Here is a 25,917-nt window from a genome sequence, read left to right on the forward strand (position 1 = left end):
CACTCATTCTAAAATCTGTTTAAAATATTTTCATCCCATTTAGTTCTATTTAATGCTCCTTTCAACCTAAATTTAACCACCATCTACCAAAAAATTTTATTGCAGATTTATACAAGGTGAGTACCGTTTTCTAAGCATTTGCTATTCATTTTTTGGAGATGATTAAATCAATTCTGACATGTAGGGCATTCGCTTGCGTATGTGCAGGTAGAGTGGGTGGGGAGACTGAAGTCTGTGGGGAAAAGACAGAAGTATGGAGTCGAGAGAGGAGGCAACCCCAAGTCACAGTGGGGCATGCCCATGCCCCACCAGGGATATGGGTATTAAAGATGAAGGTGGCTAGGGTGCCCTCTTCAAGTCGCCAAATGGCGTTTGGTAGCTGTGCTGCGTTGTCTCTTTTCTTCAGTGTTGAGTCGATTTCAGTCCAGTCGCTCATGGGGTAAGCCCCGTCCTTGTGTTTTACATTGTCTCAAGGTTTTTCTCTGTAGTAACTCCATTGGGTAGTATTTTATGGTCTTGTATAGTTTAACTTGTGGTGTTCTTTCGTCAGACACTGAGTGAGTCGGAGCGATAGCGTAAAAGAAAATGCTCAACATTTCTCTGTTCCATCTATCTTGTTCGCCAGGCAAGTTATGGAACGCGCCTTATTGATGGTTACCCACTAGAACAGATTCGCTGAATATTGCATCAAATTTCAATCGTAGAAAGTTTTTTGCTTCTTTATTCCTATTAAATTTGCGATCAAATGTTCTCCAAAAAAGTAGCTTCACCAAATTTAGCTTCTATGTAATTTTGAAAATACAATAGATTGAATTGGGGGGGGGGGGGAAATTGCAAGTAAATAAATAAAAAAAATTCTTTCGTGAAAATTTTGAAACTTGCCTCGTTTAGACTCTTCATTCAGTGCTTGCGGGAGTGACACATAGTATTGTGCCTTATCTTCAATCTTCAGTATTTTTATTTAAAATTGTCGGTGATATAAATTCCTACTAATTAATATTTATTACTCTTAATATGTCTAAGATGAAATCAAATGTATGGAATTATTTTGCTCGAAAAAGCAAAGATAAAGCACAATGTTCGAAATGTCAGAAGATAATGAAGTCGTCTGGAGGATCTACATCATCTTTGATGTTGCATTTAAAGAAAATGCATCAGATTGACATTAAACAAGATAACAGTGAACCTCCCGTAAAAATGGTAAGAACATTAGAAAACTTTATCGTTAAAAAATCTATGGAAGAAGAGATTTAAAAATTAGCTGCTTTAGATGGATTTTCTTTTAATTCAATTGCCAAGAGTGAGTTTATACAATCAAGCCTTCACCTTCAGAGAAATAAGTACCATAAATTACCACCAGCCTCAGTGAATGGAATTAAAAATATGGTTCTGAATTATTATAAAACTAAGAAAGAAAAACTCATTCAGCATTTCAAAAATTCATTGGTTTTGGGTGCACGGTATTCATTGACTCTAGACGAATATATGTCTATACAAAATAAAAGGTATATGAATATAAATGTGCATTCAAAAGACAATCATTGGTCATTAGGTCTTATTGAGATTAATGGTTCACTTGATAGCAGAAGAACCGAGCAAATTGTGAAGGGACACTTAAAGGAATTTGGTTTGAACTTGGATGAGGATATTATTGCCTGCACCACCGACGGAGCAGCAATGATGATTAAGTTTGGCAATCAAATTACACCTAATCATCTCGTCTTGGCGCATTATAGCCTTAGTAGTTAATGCACCAATAAAATCAAAACAAACCAAACCAAACCTAATCATCAACAATGTATAGCTCATTGTATACATCTGTCAGTTATAGATGTACTTTATGAAAAAGCAATCAATTATGGTGCCACAGTCTCTGAGTTTCCAAAGACAATGAAGAAAATGAAAATAATGAAGAAAGTAGTGATGATGAAGAAGTTGAAGAAAGACAGAAAGGCATGCTTTATCAAACCGACTTTACCGATGAGCTCATTTATTTCTTTAATCCAATGGCCAATATTGCACAAACTATTAACAAAGTCAGAAAAATTTGCAATTTTTTGAAAATTGCCTACCAAAAATGACATATTACAAAATTTTGTTAAAGCAAAATTTAATGGGAAAGAACTTATATTAGATTGCAAGACTAGATGGGATAAACTTATATTAGATTGCAAGACTAGATGGGATAGCACATTCTATATGATTGAGAGATTTTTGAAATTGAAAAATTGCATCCCAAATGCTCTTATGTGCAGTATTGTCAACTGAAGCCATGTCTGACGATAACTGGAAAACACTTGAATTGCTACGTGAAACTTTGCGACCAGTTGAAATGATTCTGAAGGCTATAACCTCGGAAGATACAAACTTACTTAAAGCAGTCTTTAATAGAATTTTTGCTTGCTAAGCTTGATACAGCAGAAAACCCATTGCTTTAAAGTTTCACCAAAGCCTTTTGCAGCATTACAAAGCAAAATGAAATTGCCAAACTGTGGCTTTGCTGAGCTATCTACACAACACCAAAAAGTTTAGGAAAGAAGATTCAGGTTCAAGAACTTTTGATTTTCCAAGTAAGCAAGTTTTGAAAAAGCATGCTGAAGAGATTTATCAGAGATTATTTGCAAAACATTCCGAAGGAGTCTTAGCATTGAATGAAGAAACTGAAAATAAACGAACTGTTCTTTTAGAAGAAAACAAAGACTCGTCTAGTTCCGATGTTGGAGATACACTCATGCAAGAGTATGATAGTGTAATAAAGAGATTAACTGAAGAGCCTTCAAAATATCCGAGTGAATTGGAAATCAGCAAAGAATTTAAACTTTTGGAGGCAACTAGCAGTAGAAGTGAAAAGCTGGAGAAAGTTTATAGAGCACTGCTGACCATTAAACCAACAAGTGTCCAATCTGAGAAAGTGTTTTCGATCACTGGTCTCTTTAACACAAAAATATGGTCAAGTCTATTAGGAAAAATGCTTAATATACTGTGTTTTTTAAAGGATAATTTTCAGAAAAAAGCTGAGCAATAAATAGTAATTTCCCAAAGCTGTTTTTTTTCACATTATTTTTATTTATTTATTATTATTATTATAGGGCTTGTTATTTTTTTTGTTTACTATACAAGAAGATAGTTTTTATTCAAAGGATTTGAATACAATTTGTAATTTTGTATAATCTCAAGCCAGTTACTTTTTTGGAGCATTTTTTTTAAATTTTTTTACTATAAGAGGTGATGGATTTTGTTTAAAAGATTTGATTATGATTTGTACAATCTACCCAAGATAAAATAAATACCTGTGTTATAAGATTTTAATTATTTTCCCTAAGTCTGAGAAAATTGGTTTTAAAACCGGTTTTAAGAGTAAACTTCGGTTAAACTCGGTTTTGAAATTTCTCGGTTTTATGCAAGCCCTAATTGGTTGGTTGGGTTTTATTGGTGCATTAGCAACTAAGACTATAATGCGCCGCAAGCCCTAGTAAGCACCTAAAGAAAGGAAAGTAGACTTTGTAAAAACAGTTCACACCAATGCTTATACAAGTAGTTTCTACAGAAGTGTAGTGAAGGAATTCCAATCAATGGGCTAATTTGGAAAAAAAAACAGGCATTTAAATTTCATACGCTACTTGGTGGAGATGATGACACATTTAAAGCTTATGAAGGATGGCTTTGGACATGGAAGACTTGTCATGGGATATCCCAGGTTAGTCTTTCAGGCAAATCTGCATTTGGTAACATTATAGCAGCAGAAGTACTTCTTGAATTTCTGCCTAATGTGATTCAGGATGGCAAATTCAGAAATGAACAGTTGTACAACTGTGACAAAACAGTGCTTTACTACAAACTTCTCCCCAGCAAGTCACTGGATATTAAAAAGTTACCCAACAAAGAAGCAATGAAAACTAGCAAAGGGAGTATTACTGTGTTACTGTGCACAAACAAGACTGGAAATTACAAGCTAAAGCCATTATGCATTAGTGAACCCCCAGTGTTTTAAGCACATCAACATGAAATCTCTACAATGTATAAAAAAACATTATGGGAATCCTATTGTCTCGAAACATGATACTAAGGCATGTTGGACAGACAACTTGTGTAATCGAGACCCGCTAGTATTCGTAAAAAGCAGAAAAATGCTAACTTATTGTGATTTTATCTTGGAGGATCAGTGTCCTCATTTTGAATTTGATTTATAATTCAATGATATGATTTTAAATCAAATAAAAATAAAATATTAAATAGAATATATAGGATATTAAGAAATATTATAGGAATATAGATATTTTAGAAATTATAGGTCAGGAATTCTCTTACCTGAGATTTTTTTTTTTTTTTTCAAGTTTTTCAGGAACAACTGTATCCAGGTAAGATATAATTAGAATAGATGGAAATAGTATTGGAAAAAAAAAAAAAAAAAATTCAATTCAAAATGAGGACACAGATTCTCTACAAGAGAAAATCACAATAAGTTAGCATTTGTCCAATTTTACCAATATTAGTGGGTCTCAATTACACAAGTTGTCTGTCCAACATTTCATGTAATCTCTACCTGTGATTTATAAAAATCGCTCCAGTGCTTGAATGACAAGTGATATTTTTTCTTCATGGTTTGAAAATGAGTTTTTACCGTCAATGAAATGCCACTTGCTTTTCAAAAAACAAAAAAAAAAACCTGTGATTTATAAAAATCGCTCCAGTGCTTGGATGACAAGTGATATTTTTTCTTCATGGTTTGAAAATGAGTTTTTACCGTCAATGAGATGCCACTTGCTTTTCAAAAAACAAAAAAAAACTTGAAGAAAACGCTGTGTTACTGTTGGACCATTGCCCAACTTATCCTTCAGTTGATGTCCTGAAATAAAAAGATGGCAAGATCAGAGTTGCATTTCACTAATTCAGACAGTGGATCAGGGCATTATTCAAGCCTCTAAAGCTTACTATTTTGGTGAGCTACTTGCTGGTGTTGTGAACTCAGAAATTCAAATTCTAGAATTTCCAAAAACATTATATATAATATAAATGGTAAATACCATCAATATTATATATAATATTGATGGTATTTCTCCACTTGTTCTCAGAGCCTGTGCTCCTGAACTTACTCCTGTTCTTTGCCACCTTTTTTCCCTTTCTTATTCCAAAGGTGTTTTTCCTTCTGCTTGGAAATTTGTTCATATCTAACCAGTTCCTGAAAAGAGTAACAAATCCTTCCCATCCAATTATCGTCCCATTGCAATTACTTCTACCCTTTCTAAAGTAATGGAGAATTCAATTAACCACCAACTCTTAAACTACCTAGAAACCTTCCGTCTGATCAGTGATCACCAGTATGGATTCCGTCAGTTCGATCTGCTGGTGATATTCTGGCTTATGTTACCCATTTATGGACAAATTCAATGGAAAAGTTCAGTGAAACACAAGCAGTTGCTCTTGACATCTCAAAGGCTTTCAATTGTGTTTGACATAAAGGTGTTCTAAACAAACTTCCATCTTATGGTTTGCTAACTGTTTTTTGTAATTGGTTATCCAGTTTTCTCTCATATCGCTCACTGAGGGTGATGGTAGATGGCTCTCTGTCTTCTAACTTCTCCACTAATGCTAGTGTCCCCCAAGGTTCATTTCTTTCCCCCACTCTTTTCCTCTTATATATTAATGACCTTCCATTGACTGGAAATCCTATCCATAGTTTTGCTGATGATAGTACATTGCATTCCACTTTCTGGTTCGAGAAACCTTACCCTGCTCAAACAGCTTCAACTTCTCAAATATCTGCTACCAATTCCTTAAATGCCGATCTCCAGTGGAGCAAAGACAACTTAGTTGATTTCAACCCTTCTAAAACTCAGTCTTGTCTTATATCTCACAAAAAGGATTCTTCTGCTCTTATGCTTATCTTTGGTGACACTCCAATTTCTAGGCAAGATGATATCATGATATCCCTCTTTTGGGATTACCCTGACTTCTAATCTCTCTTGACACAAGCACATTATAAATATTGCTTCCTCTGCATCTAAAAAACTTAGTTTTCTTTTTCACTCTCGGCATTACTTTTCTTCCAAACAGCTGTTCACTCTATAAAAATCGCAAGTCCGCCCTGCCATGGAATATTGTTCCCACATCTGGGTCAGTGCCCCCAAAACCTCTCTCAGGCTTCTAGATTCCATTCAGAAGAGGGCAGTTAGGTTAATTAATGACTCATCTCTAACAGAGTCTCTCACCTCGCTGTCTCATAGACATACTGTTTCTGCTGCATGCCTTTTTTACAAATACTTCCATGGGCACTGTTCTTCTGAATTGGCTTCTATAATTCCCGCTCTCTCTTTCAAAACAGTCTGAACACGTTCCGCCACCAGCCAACATCCATTTACTGTCTAACTTCAAACCCACAGAACCAACTTTTCTTCTTCCTCGTTTATTCATTCAACTGCCGTTTTCTGGAACAATCTTCTTTCATCTTGTCAACCTCCAACCCAAGCACGGTACTAAGTACTATAGGTTCTAATACCTCTCGTATTTGGGGTTCTCCTAAAAAAAATATTAATAAAAATCATAGTAAGTTGAATTGTTGTTGTAGCATGTTCAGTTACTCATCTAGACATAGCATTGCATGAATTGCCTCTTTATCTACAGTCGGTCTGAGTTCGTGTGTGTTGAACAGAAGACATTTTTTGTTTCGTCACATTTTAAAATGAGCCATTTTACGTAGCAGAGAATTTGCATCAGATTTTGTTTCCAATTAAGGAAGAAATTCAATGGAAATGCACCAAATGTTAAAAACAGCTTTTGGAGAAGATACTATGTGTCATTTGAAGGGTTCAGTTGTTTCCAGGTTTAACTTGATAGATCATCTTTGGCAAAGTCTGTCAGGGATAATCATCACCCTGGCTGTCCTTCAGCTTCAGAACCTGATGATTCAGTTTCTGTTGATCTGATATCAGGAGTGATTGATGTTTAACTATCCATGAAACTGTTAAAAATTGATGTTTCTCTTGGGATGCGCCAATCAGTTTTAACATAATTTGGGGTGTGCCACATTTTGGTCAAGTTCGTGCCTTGCATCCTCACTGATAATTACGCAGAGCAGTAAGTTTTCATATTTCATGAATCTGTCAACACGTTGCTGCTTAAAATGCTTTGCACACTTTGTTTCTTCTGTCATTACTGGTGATGAACCTTGAATGTGTGGCCATGACCTGAAAACAAAGACCCAGTTCTCTTGATGGAAGACTGCTCTCTCCAAGGCCCAAAAAAGCAAAGCAATCTTGATGATCATGTGAAGTGCATGAAGAATACTACAGAACTGTTCCATGACAATTTATTATTATTATTAACCATAGGGTGCAAGGAAGCCTGAGGCTTATGCTGCACCAGCCAAAAAAAAATTCCCGAGTTACCCTGAGAGAGAGCAAGAGTCAGAAGTAGAAAGGAATCACCAAGAAAGAGAAGAATGATATCCAGCACAGGACCTTGGGCGTGCCAAACTCATACTCACCAGATGTGAGCCCCTGATGCTGTTCAGAGAACATGGCACCCAAAGTGAGCTTCAAGGAATTGGTGCGTGCATCATGACAATGTCCCCACACACTTAGTGCTTTCCATTCAAGAACATCATCTGACAAAAGTGCATAAGATAATAAGTACTAATTTTTTCTTAATTATATGAATATACACTTTTAAGAATAATGTTAACTTAGATTAATTATATTGTGAAATAGTGTTATACCATGTGAACAGTTCAAGGTTAGTTTATTAAGTACTTAATAAACTAACTTTGAATTATTCACATAATATAAGGAGGTTTCAGTACATAATTAACATATGGATAATCTCTGCATGTCATCATTTGCAAATTACAATATTACTTAAAGAAAACTAATGAAAGCCATTATTTATGAGTTAATATATTAATTTTGATGTTATCATATTAAATTATTTACATTTAAAAACTGAAACAGCACCCAAACTGCATTGCAGATAATCCCTGGGTTTCCGTGTTTGCCCTACCCTACCCAATGTAGGTCTCTAACCTGAGACTTGGTCTCACATTCCATACTCCTGCCTCCTATATGCAGTATACAGGCAACAACTAATAATTCACATTAACAACTTGGCAAACTTGCTGCTGATCAGGAAGAAAAACTTGTTGAAACAAAAAAGGCATTCAACACATTCCAAATATTTGCCAATGCCATATTTAATAATCACAAAACAATAGGCAACAGGCACAGTTCTGGGGCAACCAGAGCAATCAAAATAATACTGGTCCCACTGTCACCACAATATCCAGCTGATCCAAACTAATATATCTCCTTGTTCTGATGAATTCCCCTTCCCACAGGCTGTTGCCCATCCAGTACCACTGCTTCACTCTGAATGCATTTTTTTGTTCCTTGCATCATGTTTGATCCCCCCCCCATGTTTTAACTCGTCCCTTCACTAGTAAATTCTTCTCCCCATAGTGGTCCTCCACCTAAACAGCCCTAGCCTGGCAGGGACTTGCTCTTTCCCTTGGTTGGCATAGCTGTCCCACTCTGCTCTGTGCCACTGCTGTCTCTCCCCTCTCCCTGTGATTACCTTTCTGGGTTTGTCGCTAAGGTTGCAGCCTGTATGCACCAGAACCATATGCCTACAGATGCAGCTCTTGATGCCATGCTGTATTCTGCACTATCCTGACTACTTGTGAAACAATCCCATAGCAACCCCTTATGTTTTTCATGCATGCAACCTAATTTTACAAGGCTGGCATGAGCAGAACCATCAGTTTCCTTGGCTGACCCTGGTTAGAACTATGGACTATGCCTTCTCACTGTCTACTAATGTGTTACTACAAGGTGAGGTGTTTCTAGTTAAATCCTGAAACTAGAATCCCTTGAGCAAAACACCCTAAACCAATATCCTACACCATCCTATGCAGTAACAGTATCTCTCATCTAAAAATAAATAAAAGTAAATTAAAAAATAAATCAAGTAATAATAATAAAAATAATAACATATAATCCCGTCCCTCTTTCTGTTACTTCCTCTCCTGTCAGATCACTCCCCTGGCTACAACCCCAGATGTGGTTTGGATTGAACAGAATACAGGAACTGTCTAAGCTTTGGCCACCTGGGCTGGGCTACAGTATTTCCTGAACATAGCATGGCTCCATGCTATAAATGAGCTTGATCTAGCAATCCAGATAATGTACATGATGCTTGGCATACACTAAGCAGTATTGCACTGCTTATATCTGCATAACAGTGACAGTAACCATGTGATACTGTCAAACAGTATGTGTGGAGCATGGTGCTTGCTCCAACACTTGCCTTATAATCCATCCCCTGTGGGAAATGGCTCCTTTATCATCCCCCAACACTGTATCCCCTGATAGCATTAAATGTAATTTTTACTCCTGAGTATATCTTTCCTATCCAAGGCTTTCCTTATGTATTGCATCTTATGCAATTTTTATGTTTTATTTATTTTTTATTTTATTGGTTTATCTTATTTTGTTCATTTTGCTATTTTATTTTATTTTTAGTGTACCTATCTACCCTCCCTCCTTTGCTTTAGTGGACATTCTCATTGCAATACCAGGGTTGTGGTGAGCAGTTCAAAAATTTACAGTGTGTACAGAAGATGGCTCACCTTCTTGTGTGGCAAGGATGGAAGTCAACCAACAAATTTCCAAATGACTTTTGCTGAGTGGTTGCCAAGAGGCCAGTCATACAACCACAAAACATCACATCCAGATTAACACAGTGCACACGACAACTTTGCAGAGATGCTCAGCACAGAGACTTGAGGCAGGTTTGAGGAAACCCTTTGGAACTGCTGTAACAAAGCTATACATGTATATACAAGTGTGTCTATTAAATAATGAATCTGTTGAAATAAAATAATTTAATGAAATATTCCATACCTTACAAGTTATCTGTTTATTAACATTATCTATTAATAGATAAGACATTCAAACATGCAAGCCCTTGACATAGTACCTTCACTATAAACTTGATATAACAACTCAACTTTCAGTTGGTATTTTCTTTAGTTTTGTTAAAAAATTGAGGTCGATTCGTTGTTTGATTCTTTTGTCTATCATTTTTCTGGCAAACTAGGTAATGAAACTATCTCACTGCAAAGCAAACGAGTGTTTTGGAACATAACTTGGCAGACAACTAGGGAAATGTTCAAGGTCAGCTCCTGTGCCTTCGTTTTGCAAGTGGCACATGGTGTGTAGTGGCTGTGTGTATACAGTCTTGTTATTCAGTAGTTACACCTCATATATATATATATGCATGTTCTTTCTGTAATAAAATAAATACAAAAATATAATAAATGACGAATGAGAAAATGTACAAATCATATGCATAAAGGAGTGACAAGATGAATGAGTATGAGAGTGAGCACAGAAATAGGAATGAATTGTATGAATGAAAGACCTTTATTTTTCAATAAGCAGTATTCAGAATATAGACAACTGAAGGCAAGATAAAAGAAAACAGATTTGGAACACAAAACTTAATATCTGAAGCATAGAGATCAGGGACCCAGACAGTCCTGGCAGGAACTCGGCCTTATACCCAAATGCAACATGATCCCAAGGAAGATGAGCCTGGCCCCACTTGCCTATCAGAGGTTATTACATAGCACATGCATGCTGTCTAACTGCTGGCACCACAGAGTAGCATTTAGTACTCTAGTACTATGATTCCTCTGTCTGTTGTTCTATTTGCAGCTGATAAACAGAAGCTGCACACAGGATGCAAAGGCTGTAAGATAACCCCTAATGGGCTGTTGGCCAACCCAAATCCCACGTTCCTTCACAGCTTACCTTCTCTGTCTTAACCCTAATCTAATTCCTAACTATAATAATCCTCTCCTCCAATCAGTGAAACTCTTCTTTTTTTTTTTTTTTTTTTTTTTACTTATTGTTATTTATTTATTCATTATTAGACTATAAAATATTTAAGGGCAAAGGCTTCATGCTACAAAGTAGAATGACCAACAATAGTTAGTTATTCATTATTATTAATTTATTTTATTTATTACTTTTTTTATTTACTTATTTATTTTTACAGGGCTTACCCTCTGGATCCTCAGCATCTCAGAGGGCAGCCTAGCAGAGTATCAATGAATGCCACAGATGACCCACCTCCTTATGGCACAGGACGGGAGCTAGCCATTGAATTTCATGTGATTTTCTGCTGGCTAGTTAAGTGCAAGCCAAACAACACAACACTAAACACAGAGACCTACACAACAAGCACAGCTGGCTATACAGAGATTGCTGCAACACAGATGACATCAGTGGATGTCATCTGTGTTGCAGATGACATCCAGGGGAACTGCCTGTACAGAAATACATGTGCATACACATCCTTTCTATAAACATTGCACTCATCATTTTCAAATTCTGCATCCACTATGTCTGAATGGCACCATGTTTCTAATATTCTTTCGATGTCCACATTTGATGCACTAACCAATATTTCAAAATCCTCAAATTTATTTGCTGTACTCCTGTAATTAGTGTACAAGCAAGTACACATGCACCTGTTTTTTTCTCCTAATAATTCTAACATAGCCCATGTAATTGCTTGTCCCAGCAGGCCTTTTAATACCCCACAGGCTGCTGCATGTTCCAACAGAAGCAATGCAACAATCAATTTCACCTCTGCATCTGGCTGTAGTTAATCTATTAGTCTGTTTATTCCCCCAAACTAACAATTTTCCAATCCAACAAATAATACTACCTTGATAACATCAGAAAATATTTTTGCGCTACTTCCATTTGAGTGTATTCTATCCCTATTAAACAGTCAAGAGACCAGAAGAATTTTGATCAACTGTAATATCAGGAATTCTTGTGTTTTTTTTTTTTTTATCCAGGAAATTGATGTTCTGTATTTATTATTTGCATTTATAATTCTGTATTTATTATTTGCATTTATAATTCTGTATTTATTATTTGCATTTATAATTCTGTATTTATTATGCAAATAATAAATACAGAAATTTTTATGAAATTTTTTCTTATTGTGTTTTCTTTTATTTCTTAGATATTACTCTTAAAGAAAATAATTATGCCAACCATAATACTTTTGGATGTGTCCCTATCAATGTGCCGACCAGCACAAATGCCGGATAGTACAGAGCCTTTTCAGCTACGTCACCTTACAGTACATGGGCTGAATTTCATTTTGGATTACATGAATACCCACTGCAGGCTGGAATTCGTAGCACTTGTAAGATTATATTTCCTATTAAAAACATTAGCATGATTAATTGCTTAGGTCAGTACAATTAAATTGTTTTACTCTTCAGTATAATTAAAAGATCTATTTTAATTATGCTGAAGTACATATCAATTAATGAGTACATGTCACTTTGGTACAAATGGTTCGGGCCATGAGATGTTAGCCAAAAAATGAAAACTATTATCATGGTACACTCTAAGTGGTTAATTTATGGACATTGTTAAATTCTTTGTATAAGGTAAGGTTAAAAAAAATTCCCAGACTGAATTTATTAAAAATACCTGAATATCAAATGAGAAATTTTTTATATTATATAATTTTATTTTTTTCCTAAAGTGTAAATTTTTTGTAGTAGATGGCATTTTAGATGTACATGCACTAAATTTTTATTTTTATCTGTTACAGACAATAATCTTGTATCATCCTTAGTTTTTTGCTTTTTAAACATAATGTTCTAAAACATTTTGCTTGTTGTTGTTGAAGAAATCAGCATCAGAGACTGAAGTTATTAATAAAGCATATTGTGAAAAAGCTTTTTCAAGGGGTGTTATACTTGAATGGTACAAATGCTTCAAGGATGGATGTGATATCACTGAAGATGAAGCAAGGAGTGAGATACCAGCACTCGGACATATGCTAAACTTGTTACCTGCTTCAGAAAGATTATTCAGGCTGAAAATTAAAAATTGAAGTCAGCTTCTGAAGTTGGAAAATTATGTGTAGTTGCTAAGCCATCGCATCTGATATTTTTAATATGAATAGATTGTCACTTTGTTCCCAAATTTTTAATAACAGATCAGGTGCAAACAAGAGTAGAACTTCAAAGAAACTGGTTGAAATTTGTGATTGAGATCCAAAATTTCTAAAATCAATAGTGACAGGAGGTGAAATGTGGTGTTACCTTTGTGACCTGCAAGCCTCTGAATGGAAGTTTTTCACCCATAAAGAAAACTTTTGTCCTCTCAGTATAAGTCTACCAGGAATAAAACAGTTTAGATTGAACAGATCGATAAAAGTAAAAAGATTAAAAAAGTATAATAAAAAAGGTATAAAGAAGATTTAACACAGAACAAGCATTAAGGGAAACAAAGGACTTAAATCAGCAGTCATTAGCATTAGTAGAGGCATACGATGCAAGAAAACAAGCTTATGCAGCATCAGCAAAAAAAAAAACAAAAAACTCCCATTTCATCCCTCCATTCATTCCAAATGCCTGTTCAGCTCAGCCTTAAATTTATTTAGTCTATTAGCTTCCACAACAAAAGATGGAAGCCTGTTCCACCAATCAACTATCTGCTGGCTAAAGACAAATTTCTGCACATTTATTCTACAACTATCTTTCCTCAATTTGAAACTGTGCCCCATCAGGTCCTTAGTCCCAGCAAGAGGAAGAATCTCATCCGGATTTAGCTTGCTCAACCCATTCAAGGCCTTGTACACCCATTCAGATCACCTCGCAGGTGCTACACTTTGCAGAACTTAAGCCTTTCTTTGTAAGAGCACCCCCTTTGTTCCTATCACCAATCTTGTTGCCTTTCTTTGTTCTCGTTCTAGCAACTCTACATCCTTCCTAAAATGAGGCCTCCAGACCTGTACACAGTACTCTAGGTGTGGCCTGACCACTGCCTTGTATAACGGGATAATCACCTCCCTGTCCCAGCTAGCAAAATTCCTATATATCATTCACAAGACTCCATGACCTGCACTGCTCAGCGAACTACATAATTGACTGCACAATTACCCCCCAGGTCTTTTTCACTTTATACTTCCCTGAGTGTAGTACCACACAGTTGGCATGTTTCTCTTCGGTTATTGCTACCCATATGCAGTACTTTGCATTTGTCAGTGTTAAACTTCAGTTGCCACTTCTCAGCCCATTTTCCCAACTTATCTAGATTCAGTTGGAGTAGCATAATGGCTTTACTGTCGTTAACAAACCTGCCAACCTTTGTATCATCTGCAAACTTGGACATTAATTCTGATATACCTTCATCAATATCATTGATAAATATACAAAACGACAATGGGTCCAACACCGAACCCTGGGGAACTCCACTAATAACATTTGTCCACGAAGAGTAGTGTCCATTGATTACCACTCTCTGTTGTCTCCCATTCAACCATCCCTTTATCCATTGTAGCAATTTACCCTTCATGCCATACCTCTCCAATTTGTACAGCTGTCTTCCATGTGCAACAGTATCAAAAGCTTTCCTGAAATCCAAGTATATGATATAAAAATTATTTTTAGTATTCAGTTTCTTTGTGACCACATCATAGTATCCAATCAAATTGGTCAGACAAGACCTCCCTTTAACAAACCCATGCTGTGTCTTAACTATTACTGCATTTTCAGAACTGTTTTTGTAATGCCACCCTTTCATTCCTTTCATGGCACCCATTCCAGCAGATCTATATCCTTCCGAAAATGATACGTAACTCCTTATATCTCCTTAGTTATCCAAATGGAATCAAATACATCACGTATTTTTGGATTATAAACCCAGTGTTCCATTCTCTATAAAGTGTATCCTTGCATAATAACCATAATGTTATTTTTTTTTATTAAGGATCAAAACAAATTTAAATTGAAAACATCTTGCAGAATTTGTATATTGTCAGTTAGTAAAAGGTAAAAGTTTTTTTAGTAAACGAAATATAAAATGAATGTTATTCATTTATTCTGTATTTTAATATATTACAGAATAGCACGAATGAATTATTAATGTCTTTTTCTTGTAACATCCAGATATGGTTACTTGTACAGTGTTCTTCCCAGGACCTATCGAATGGGCACACCAACCAATGAATTTAACTGACTGCCGAGCTAAATTTTAAGCGATTCTCGCAGTACCATATGGTACTGCTCACTGATCTCGATCAATATTAATTCAAACATACTATGCAATCGAGATCAATGCGACAGGAGCATATAATATTAAATTATTGATCTGGATCACTTAAGTCACATTTATAAATAACAGAAAATTTTATAATAATATTATAAGTGAATTATTACACACTTCCCCACCCAACTACTTCATAATGCAGCCTGTCTAGCAAAATTTTCTGGGCTACATTGTCACCTTGAAAGTATCCTATTTATAGGAATAAACATGTAAAATTGCTAGATTTCCCTGATCCGCAACATTGTTTTGATATAGTATAGCATTCACAGTTCTCGCAGTAGAATTAGTAGACCAAGGGTATTCCATAGAAACATGTCTTGCACCATTAAGTGGTGCAAGGCTTGTTTATTTCCACTTCCAGTGGCTTGTACTGTTTGCACACAATAGGATGGTTCTGGCAAACAGTACAAGCCTCATAATCATTTGATAATCTGTTCCAGATATAAGCACCTTACTCAACATATGGAGAAAATTATATTTTTACATAAATTATTGCATGAACCCCAAATCTATATAGTCCTAATAACATGGCTGGGTAATGTATAAGTGAACTTATCAATAGTTATAGTTTTTGAAGAGTGCCTTTTTCTATGTAAACATGCTGAGATTAGAATATAATGCTTATTAAAACTGCCATTTTCATCCTTTAATTTAACCTGAATTTTTTTTTTTTTTTTTTTAGATGGCTTTTTCTTCTCTCTGGGAATTAACTGTGCAGTTTACTCGTGATTTTGACAGCATAAAAGAAGTACTTATTAAATTAGAATGTTTTGATAAAACATGCATAATGGCAGCCTTGGAAGGTGTGAAAAATGTAGTCATTGAAGAATGGGGTGGGTCCACACCGTGCCAGGTAAATCTTTTGTTTTTTTGTGATAATCTTTTTGTGTTGTAATTTTTATTGTTTTTATTAAACAGGTTTTCTGAGATATATATATTTGAATTAAGTTCTTTTCATCTACTTTTTTCCAAGCACACATTTATATGTTAATAGGAAAGATGAAATCTTATATCCTTTATTTCTGAGCATTTGGTACAGCTGCTTTTTTTTTATGGAAGATATTAAATGAAAGTTTTAATTATGTAGATAACACTGAAGAGAGTTAAGTAATGTATATTAGTATTAGCCATATAATAATAATTCAAAATAATATAAAATAAATAATAAAATAAAATATAAAATACAAACTAACTATTTGACTTCTTCCTTGCATACATGTCGATCTAGTTCACCTTTGAATTTTTTCCAAGCTGTTAGCCTCAACTATCCATGGAGATAACTTATTCCAGTAATTAATAAATTGCTGGCTAAAAGAAAACTTCCTGTGATCCAGTCTAAAGCTCTTTCCCTGTAATTTGAATTAATGGACCTTAGTCATTCCTCGTATGGACATCCTTTTGCCAATCTCACTAGGAAAATTGCCCATCTTTGAACCTTTTCAAGAAGCTCAATATCTTTCTTTGGGTTCCGTCTCCATACTTGAACATGGTACTGTGTGTGTTCAAGTTTTATAATTATCTTATACAGTGGGATCATGATATTCCTATCTCATATGCCATCTACACTACTCGGAGTACTTCATGTTTTACTGTATTGTTACTCTCATATCCCTTATGACTTTTATCATTTTTAACTTAACCTCACCAAGTGTATAAGTTATTTTGAGGATGCCGTTTGTCAAGTGTAAGACCTTGCATTTTGCTGCATTAAAACATAGCGGCCACTTTTTTGATCATCCCTGAAGTCTAAGTTGTCTTAAAAAGCACTGCTTGGTGGTGATCATCAACTATACTATTCTTGATATTATCTGCAAATTTTGACATCATGCCCTCTATTCCTTTGGCTATGTCATTTAAGAAACTCAAAATCAACAGTGGTCCCAGTATCCCCAGGAAACCCCACTTCTTATGGTAGCTCAGTATGAAGAGTAGCCATTAATCACAACCAGCTGTTTTCTACCCTGCAACCATCCTGCAGTCCATCTAAGAAGTTTCCCTCTGATTTTTCAATATGTTCCTTCTAGCACGTAACTTCTCATACTGGATCAAGTAAAATGCTTTTCTGAAATCCAAGCACACAAAATGTCAAAATAATTTCCTGCATCCAGCTCATGAGTGACTTAGTCAATGTAGCTAACCAGATTAGTTAAACATGATTTTCTTTTTTACAAAATAATGCTGTATATCATTCAGAATTCCATTTCTATCTAAATAATCATGTAATGCATTATTTATCATTGATTCTCTGATTTTCCCTGCCACTAAAGTCAGACTGGCCAGTTAGTTTTTAACCACTTCACTCTTAGAACCACCTTTTATATATTGACAATACATTAGCATTTCTTCAATCCAAGAGACTCTCTCTACAATAACATCCTCATAACCACTTTGCTTATTTGGAGGCTTGAAGTGGTGAAACCCATGTTTAGTCTCTAGAGCAAAGTTTCCAGCATCCCCCTCTTCCCATACTTCTCCTTCAACCCATGCACGGTACTAAGTACTATAGGTTTTGATACCTTTCGTGTTTGTGGTTCTCATAAAAAAAAAAAATTAACCCTTGGCGCCTCTGTAGCCAGGTGGGCAGGAGCAGCAGTACATAGCACATGCTTCTTGATTAGACTGGGGTTCAAGCCCATGACCACCAAATACGGAGGATGCGGAAAGCTCAGGGAATGACTACTGCATATCCCCGGAGCAATATGGCCTTAGTTGCTAATGCTCCTAAAAACAAAACAACAACTAATAATTAACCCTAACGGTTCAATGTGCGCTTTTGCTGCCTCCTTCAAATCTGGGTATATGCTGTCAACTTCAGGAGCCTTACCCGCCTTTAGGCTTGAATAATCTGACAATTTGGTATCGTTAATTTTAATTTCTTTCCAGCTTCGCTCATACAGTTTCTCCTCACCATGGAGGGCCTTTCATTTGTAAATATCAATGCAAAGTAACCTGTTCAATTCAACTACATCAGCCGGGTTATCTAAGATATCCCACTCAAGGGTCTGATGTGATTTGTTCTTCTCCTTTTTGTATTCACAAACATAAAAAAACTCCTTGTCCCTGCTCGCTTAGCCAGTGATTTCTTAGTCTGCCTTTGCCAGCCTAATCTTTGGTATTATTACAGATCAATTTGTAACTGTTATATGCTTCAGTACTTTTTATTGCTCTGTAACTTTCCATGTTATCCTATTTTGCTGTATTGAACTGGCTAGTTTATTTGTCCATCCTGGAATCCTCCTCATGCTGTACTTAATGGTATTTTATATATGTCAAAGCAACAAGACTCAATAAGTTCTACATATATATATAAATATATATATATATATATATATATTATATCAGTTTACAATAGAATAAGAAGAATTACCTCTTATTGAATTACCTCTCATCTCCAATGAAGCGAAAATCCTCAACATTCAACATAACTATACACAATTATTAATAGCAGAAACACTTGAAATTAAATTGCACCAAAATTTGATAAATGTGAATTGCCCCTATCCTACTAAAGACTTTTGGTCCTTCATATGCATGCCCCAAGATAACAACTAATTTCTCTACTTTAAATTCTGTCATTCATTCTGCACTTTACTATCCTGTGATCGAGACCTACGTCAAAAAGCCCTGTCCTCTTCAGGAAAGTGAAAAATTATTTTAAGTTATTTTATATCATTTTGCAATTGTTTTCTCATTCATTTTATTAATGGGCAAAATGTCTTTTTTCGCTTGTGAATATTTTTTGGTGGTTTGATGTATTTTGGGCTCGGGTTGGAGCTTCTAGACCTTCTATTCTGAGTGCGTTGGATCATTAATATTTCTTCGGGTGTGGAGAATTCATTCAAGTTAGTTTTTATATTCATTTGAATTTTGGAGAGTGTTTGCATCCAAGCATCCTACAGTCAATATAGGAGTAATTCCTCTTATTCTATTGTTTCTTAATGGTATATAAGCATTCAAGTCCTCTGTGACTATAGCTTTAAAGGTATAACATAATTCTAATATTTTCTCTCTGTGAGCTATCTCCCTAGTTAATAGAGGCCATGTAGAACCTTAAACTGTGATAATCTTCTTTCCTGAAATTAAAACCCATTCCTTTGCCTTTAACAACTTCTACCTCTTGCCTCATTATCCAGCGTAGAACTCCATAATAACTCCTGCTAATGTTTCTTGTACTGTCAGCCCTAAGATGTCATCTTGCTCATGGGTAATGATGAGGTTTAGAATATTCTTGCCCCTAATACTTTCTCTATGTTATTTGCTGATACAAATAACATTTATCTTATTTGAGGTATATAAGGCCTTGAATGGGTTGAGCACGCTGAATTCTGATGGGATCCTTCCACTTGTTCAGATTACGAACCTAAGGGGGCATAAATTCAAATTAAGAAAAGACAGATGTAGAATAGATGTGCGGAAATTTGCCTTTAGCCAGCGGGTGGTTAATTGCTGGAACAAACTTCCATCTGTCGTTGTGGAAGATAATAGGTTGAATAAATTTAAGGAGGAACTGGACAGGCATTTGGAGGGAATGGTGCGTTTTTTTTTTTTTTTTTTTTTGGCTGATGCTGCATAAGCTCATTCATTTGCTTTCTTACATCACATGCCACTACTACTACTACTACTATCTAGTTGATTTAAACATTTTTCTGCAAGGTGAGTTTCCTTCCCAGTTGCTCCAGTCAGTTATGGAAAAATTGTAATCACCCATAATAAGACACTTACATTTGCTAGCACATGCCATTTGCATGTAAAGACTCTCATCATAATCCTCACAATCCTCTGGTCTGTAGATTACTCCCATTCTCATTGCACCTTTGTTTCCAAGTATCTCACACCACACAAATTCTGTATTAGCATACATAACTTCTGTATTTGGGATAGCTTTTGTCTTGCTCAGACTGCATTTGATAAGAAACATGACCCCCCCCCCACCACACCTTCTATTGTCTCTATCCTTCTAAATACACTGTACATGTCATAGTGAAACTTATCATCCCACTATTTCCAGGTGACACCACATTTCCATTAGCCCTGTTATGTCAGCATTAGTTGTCTTAAACAGAAGTTTGAATATGCTCATTTTATTGATTTCAGTCCTGACATTACTGGAAAAACAGTTAAAACTAAATGTTTTTGTGTAGTTTACTACAATGACACACTTCTTGAAGTTATTTAAGCTTGCTTCCCTAGCATTATTACACCTCGCACTCATTTGAAATGTCACTAGTCTCAGAACATCTTGCCAATGTCAGCTGTTGCCACAACAAATGAGGGCGCCTCCGTAGCCAGGTGGGAAGGAGCAGCAGTGCGTAGCACACTCTTCTTGATTAGACCGGGGTTCGAGCCCGTCACCACCAAATATGGAGGATGCGGAAAGGTCAGGGAATGACCACCGCATATCCCGGAGCAATATGGCCTTAGTTGCTAATGCTCCTAAAAACCAAATCACTAACTAACTAACAACAAATGAGAACCCTTGATATGTGCAATCTTTACTTTGATCCATATCATCAGATAAATGCAAATCTATATTACCCTGCTTCCCATCGGCCACCAAATAACAAGTTCCCTGAACTCGTAAAGTATCCTGAATGATAATGAAAAAAACCCATGCACTACCTTTGTTCAAATGTATCCCATATCAAAATAGATTCCTTCTAATTTCAAATTTTAGGGGATAAAAATTTCCCCACAAAAGCCCTGTAGAGTTCCCAAGTCTTAAATTAATTCACAAAGCTTTCAGTATATAGTCCATACTATCATGTCTGAGCATAATTGCAGATACACACACACATTTTTACCCAACTTGCAACATTTTTTCAGCATGGTCCTATATTTATTCAACAGATTGGCAGGTCACATTCATTTAATGTCATTAGTCCCCACATGAATAATAATATTCCTTTTATTCCCCCCCTCCTTGAAATCTGAAATTCTATTGGTGACATTGTTAATTGTTGCTCCTGAAAGACACACCCTGATTCTAGTCCACATGTCATTACAAAAAATTCCTGATGAAATTCCAATTTTATTTGTCTCTAGACCAAGCACCTATTTCTTCTGTGACTCAAATTCTTCTAGTAATACAACAAATTTTAATTAAAGATTGGTACACTTCTTGTATTGGGATCAATGAAAAATTTATCACTTGAGCTATGATTAGCAACGTCTGAGTCATAATACTGTTGGACAAAGTATTCAGTGTGGACCTAGTAACAACTATTGTTAAATTTACAAAATATTAAATTTGCAAAATATGTACACACACTAGCTCCAAGCCTGTTTTAAAATCAAAAAAGTTATAATGATAACACAGTGAAGCACAGATTTTTTCCTTAAGTGATTATTTTGTGTATTTGTATGTACCATTTATGAAACACTGCTTGTATCGCCCACTGTTTTGTATTTGAACACCATAATATGTTTTAGTTGGAATGGCAGCATTATGTCATGCCTAAATTGATCAATTACAACAGTTGATCAATGCAACATTCACTGAAACAAGCCTTTAGTTTTTCTGGAATTTAAGGTTCACATGTTACTTTGAACATATAAGCTATTTGCATTAAATTTATACACATATCTAAAAACTATAAATGATAAAAAAAAAATTAATGTAATTTAATAAAAAAAAAAAAATCATCTTGTTGAAGACAGTAAATTAATTTAGAAATCTGTTAGTAGTAGTAGTAGTAGTAGTAGTGGCATGTGATGCAAGAAAGCAAGTGTATGTATGCAGCATCAGCCAAAAAAAAATCACACCATTCCCTCCAAATGCCTGTCCAGTAAATATTTACATTTTATTACCTTAGACTTGGCGCATGATAGCCTTGATGCTGATGCGCCATTAAACATCAAATAACCAACCAACCAACCTGTCCAGTTCCTCCTTAAATTTATTTAACCTGTCAACTTCCACAATGACAGATGGAAGTTTGTTCCAGCAATTAATCACCTGCTGGCTAAAGGCAAATTTCCGCACATCTATTCTACATCTGTCTTTTCTTAATTTGAATTTATGCACTCTTAGGTTCATAATCTGAACAAGTGGAAGGATCCCATCAGAATTCAGCGTGCTCAACCCATTCAAGGCCGTATACACCTCAATCAGATCACCAGGCAGGTGCCTAGTCTCCAGCCAATGCAATTTGCAGAACTTAAGTCTCTCTTGGTAAGAGGATCCCTTCATTTCCCTCACCAATCTTGTTGCCCTTCTCTGTACACGCTCAAGCAAATCTACATCCTTCCTAAAATGAGGCCTTCAGACCTGTATGCAGTACTCAAGGCATGGCCTGACCATTGCCTTATACAGAGGGACAATCACCTCCTTCTCCCTGCTAGCAAAATTCCTATATATCATTGACAAAACCCCATGACCTGCCCTGGCAGCCTGTCTGCATTGCTCAGAAAACTTCATATCTGACTGTACAATTACTCCCAGGTCTTTTTCATTTTCTACCACCTTAAGTGTAGTACCACACAGTTGATACGTTTCTCTGGGGTTACTTCTACCCATCTGTCAAGGTTAAACTTGAGTTGCATTTGTCAAGGTTAAACTTGAGTTGCCACTTCTTAGCCCCTCTGCCCAAATTATCTAGATCCTATTGCAGTAGCACACTGCCATTACTGTCATTAACAACCCTGCCAACCTTGATATCATCTGCAAACTTCGACATTAAGCCTGATATACCTTCATCAATATCATTGATAAATATACAAAACAACGGTGGACCTAACACCGAACCCTGTGGGACTCCACTAATAACATTAGTCCATGAAGAGCAGCACCACCCATTGATTACCACCCTCTGTCTTCTCCCACTTAACCATCCTTTTATCCATTGTAGCAACTTACCCTTAATACCATTCTGCTCCAATTTGTACAATAGTCTTCCATGCGCAACAGTGTCAAAAGCTTTCCTGAAATCCAAATATATGATAGCAAAATTATTTTTTGCATCCAGTTCCTGTGTAACCACATCATAATATCCTATCAAATTTGTCAGACAAGACTTTCCCTTAACAAACCCATGCTGTGTCTGAATTATTGTTGCAGTCTTGTCGAGATGATCCTGCAATGCATCTTTAACCAGTGACTCCATTATTTTACCCAGAACAGAAGTTAAACTAACTGGTCTGTAATTACTCGTATCACCCTTCGATCTCCCTTTGTTAATTGGGGATACATTTGCACATCTCCAGTCTGTGGGAAACTCCCCTGAGTCCAAGGATGCTCTCATAATTATGGCTAAGGGTTTGCTTAGTTGCTTTGCCACCTCCTTTAATATAACTGGATAGATCCCATCCACCCCAGGTGCTTTTCTTATGTTTAACTTCAACAATTTCTCCTCCACTTTGCTTTCAGTTATTACAAAATCATTAAGTATCCTGCTACAATTTGATAACCGTCTGCCATTTTCAAACCTTAATAATTCCTCATGTGTGAATGTAGATGCAAAATAGTCATTCAGTTTGTTTGCTATCTGAGCAGGATCATCAACAGTCGAACCATCGATGTCAAGTGGACTAATCTGATTCATCCCCTTCCTTTTAGAGTTTGATACTCAGAATGCTACTATGGTCAGAGAAGTTCATAATGTGTTAAAATACCTCAAGGCTTTTCCAAAATGTACTTAATATCTTAGAGTGCTGTATAAAAGTGATTTCTGTCATTTTACTCATTCTAGCAAGGAAAAAATAATGTTTGATCAAAATTTTACTTGTTACATAGCAAGTTCAAATATGGCAACACTTTAGAAATTAAAAGAATTTAAATAAAAGTTTTGCTTTGTGTATACATCATTCTAAAATTTGTTGTATTCTTCTATTTTATGTTAATTCTGCTTTTAAATTATGAACTTTGAGCTGCTGTTAAAAGTTATTGCACTTAATTCCTGCTGTCTGTTAGTCTGTGATATTTCATAATCTTATATTTCTAGTTCCCCCTCTCCTCTGTTAATAGATTTAGCATTTCGATGAGTTATTAGTATGAAAAGAATTGTGTATTATAGTTGTGTTAATTAATTCTGCCACATTGATTGTGGTGGAATTAATGTTCTGTTTGTAGTAACATTTGAGCAGCCAGTAAAAAAATTTATACTTAAAGTTTGTATAAATTCCTTAAAAGAAAAATTTGGAATGTAATACTATTGATTCTTTATTTTTCATTCCTTTGCTTCAGTTTAATTTTATAATTTTTTTTTGTCTCCAGAGGTATACTATGAAGATCCTTAAACGTGGCAGATGTATGCTAGGTAGATTCAGCAGTTGTGGCACTGGACAATAAATGTGCAGTAACCATGTAATCAGAATGAGTTTATTCTAGTAATTCATTGCCTTGAAAAGGAGTGAAAGCTTTACTTATGTGAGGAAATTTTTAAATGCAGTTTACTTTGCATTTATGAAATGTGTTTAAAGATTGGTAGTCAGCTTAATCCCATTACTTTCACTTAGCATTGAAGTAATAAGTTTTAAGTAATAGACCATACAGACAAACCTATGTTCCTTCTGTTGCAATTGGAATCTTCTGAGTTAAATGATTAGTTTGCATTATAGTGCCCAGACTGTTGAATCCAGCTTTGGTTGGGGTGAGGAAGAGGAAAATGGTTTAATTCTACCCAGCCTACATTTGTTCAGTATCCTTGAAAAAACCAGTTTAGTACCATTCCCTAGTATTATGATTTATGCAGATGATATTAGATATGTTATGTAAATTTCCACCTCAAACAGAACAGTTTAAAAAGCAAAACAAAATCGAAAACAAGCAGAAGCTATTATAGTCTTTGAAATTATTAGGCCTATCTATATATTTAATACGGAAGGCTTTTCTTTCGACAGTCAGTGTGAACGATAGGCCTAACCAATCGTCTGAAAGTGGTCTTAAATTGAAGCTATTTCTTTCTAGGTGTGCACAAAGCTGTTAAAATTTAAAAATTACAAATAGTTTTTTTTACGGAATGGACCAATTTTGTAGAACAGACGAGAGTAGTTCAATGTTCACTTCATAGATGGAGCCACAAAAGATATTAGCATTAGAAGAGGCATATGATGCAAGAAAGCAAGCTAATGCAGCATTAGCCAAAAAAAACCACTCCCATTTCACCCCTCCATTCATTCCATATACCACTCCAGCTGAGCCTTAATTAGGCTATCAACTTCCACAACATGGGATGGAAGTCTGTTCCACCAACCAACTACCCGCGGGCTAAAGGCAAATTTCTTCACATTTATCCTACATCTGTCTTTCCTCAATTTGAATTTATGCCCTCTCAGGTGATTATTCTGACCAAGAGGAAGAATCCCATCAGCATTGAGCATGCTCAAACCATTCAAAGCCTTATACACCTCTATCAGATCACCTCGCCGGTGCCTAGTCTCCAGACTCTGTAATTTGCAAAACTTAAGCCTTTCTTCGTAAGAGCAACCCTTTGTTCCATTTACTAATCTTGTTGCCCTTCTCTGTACCCGTTCCAGCAGCTCTACATCCTTCTTGAAATGAGGCCTCCAGACCTGTATACAGTACTCAAGATGTGGCCTTACCATTGCCTTATACAAGGGGATAATCACCTCCTTATCCCTGCTAAAAAAATTCCTGTATATCATTAACAACACACCATGCTCTTGCAGCCCATTTGCACTGCTCAGAAAATTTCATATCTGCCTGCACAATTACCCCCAGGTCCTTTTCATTCTCTACCACTGTCAGTGTAGTACCACAGAGTTGATATGCTACTCTGGGGTTACTGTTTCCCATATGTAGTACTTTATATTTGTCAAT

General features: G+C 35.8%; 1 protein-coding gene across 3 annotated transcripts in view; it reads left to right on the top strand.

The window, feature by feature from the left end:
* IntS14 (integrator complex subunit 14) overlaps nucleotides 1–25,917 on the top strand; it is a 286,147-nt gene that overhangs the window by 159,385 nt on the left and 100,845 nt on the right. For all 3 annotated transcript variants that reach the window (XM_090377975.1, XM_090377974.1, XM_090377976.1), the window contains exons 2-3: nucleotides 12,034–12,219; nucleotides 15,823–15,993. In XM_090377975.1, the coding sequence (XP_090234101.1) occupies nucleotides 12,058–12,219; nucleotides 15,823–15,993 (333 nt within the window). In that variant the 5' untranslated portion in view covers nucleotides 12,034–12,057. The remainder of the gene's footprint in view (nucleotides 1–12,033; nucleotides 12,220–15,822; nucleotides 15,994–25,917) is intronic.

This window comes from Mastigoproctus giganteus, chromosome 7 (assembly GCF_048544385.1).
Source record: "Mastigoproctus giganteus isolate SK-2022 chromosome 7, ASM4854438v1, whole genome shotgun sequence".
NCBI classification, from domain to species: Eukaryota; Metazoa; Arthropoda; class Arachnida; order Uropygi; family Thelyphonidae; genus Mastigoproctus; species Mastigoproctus giganteus.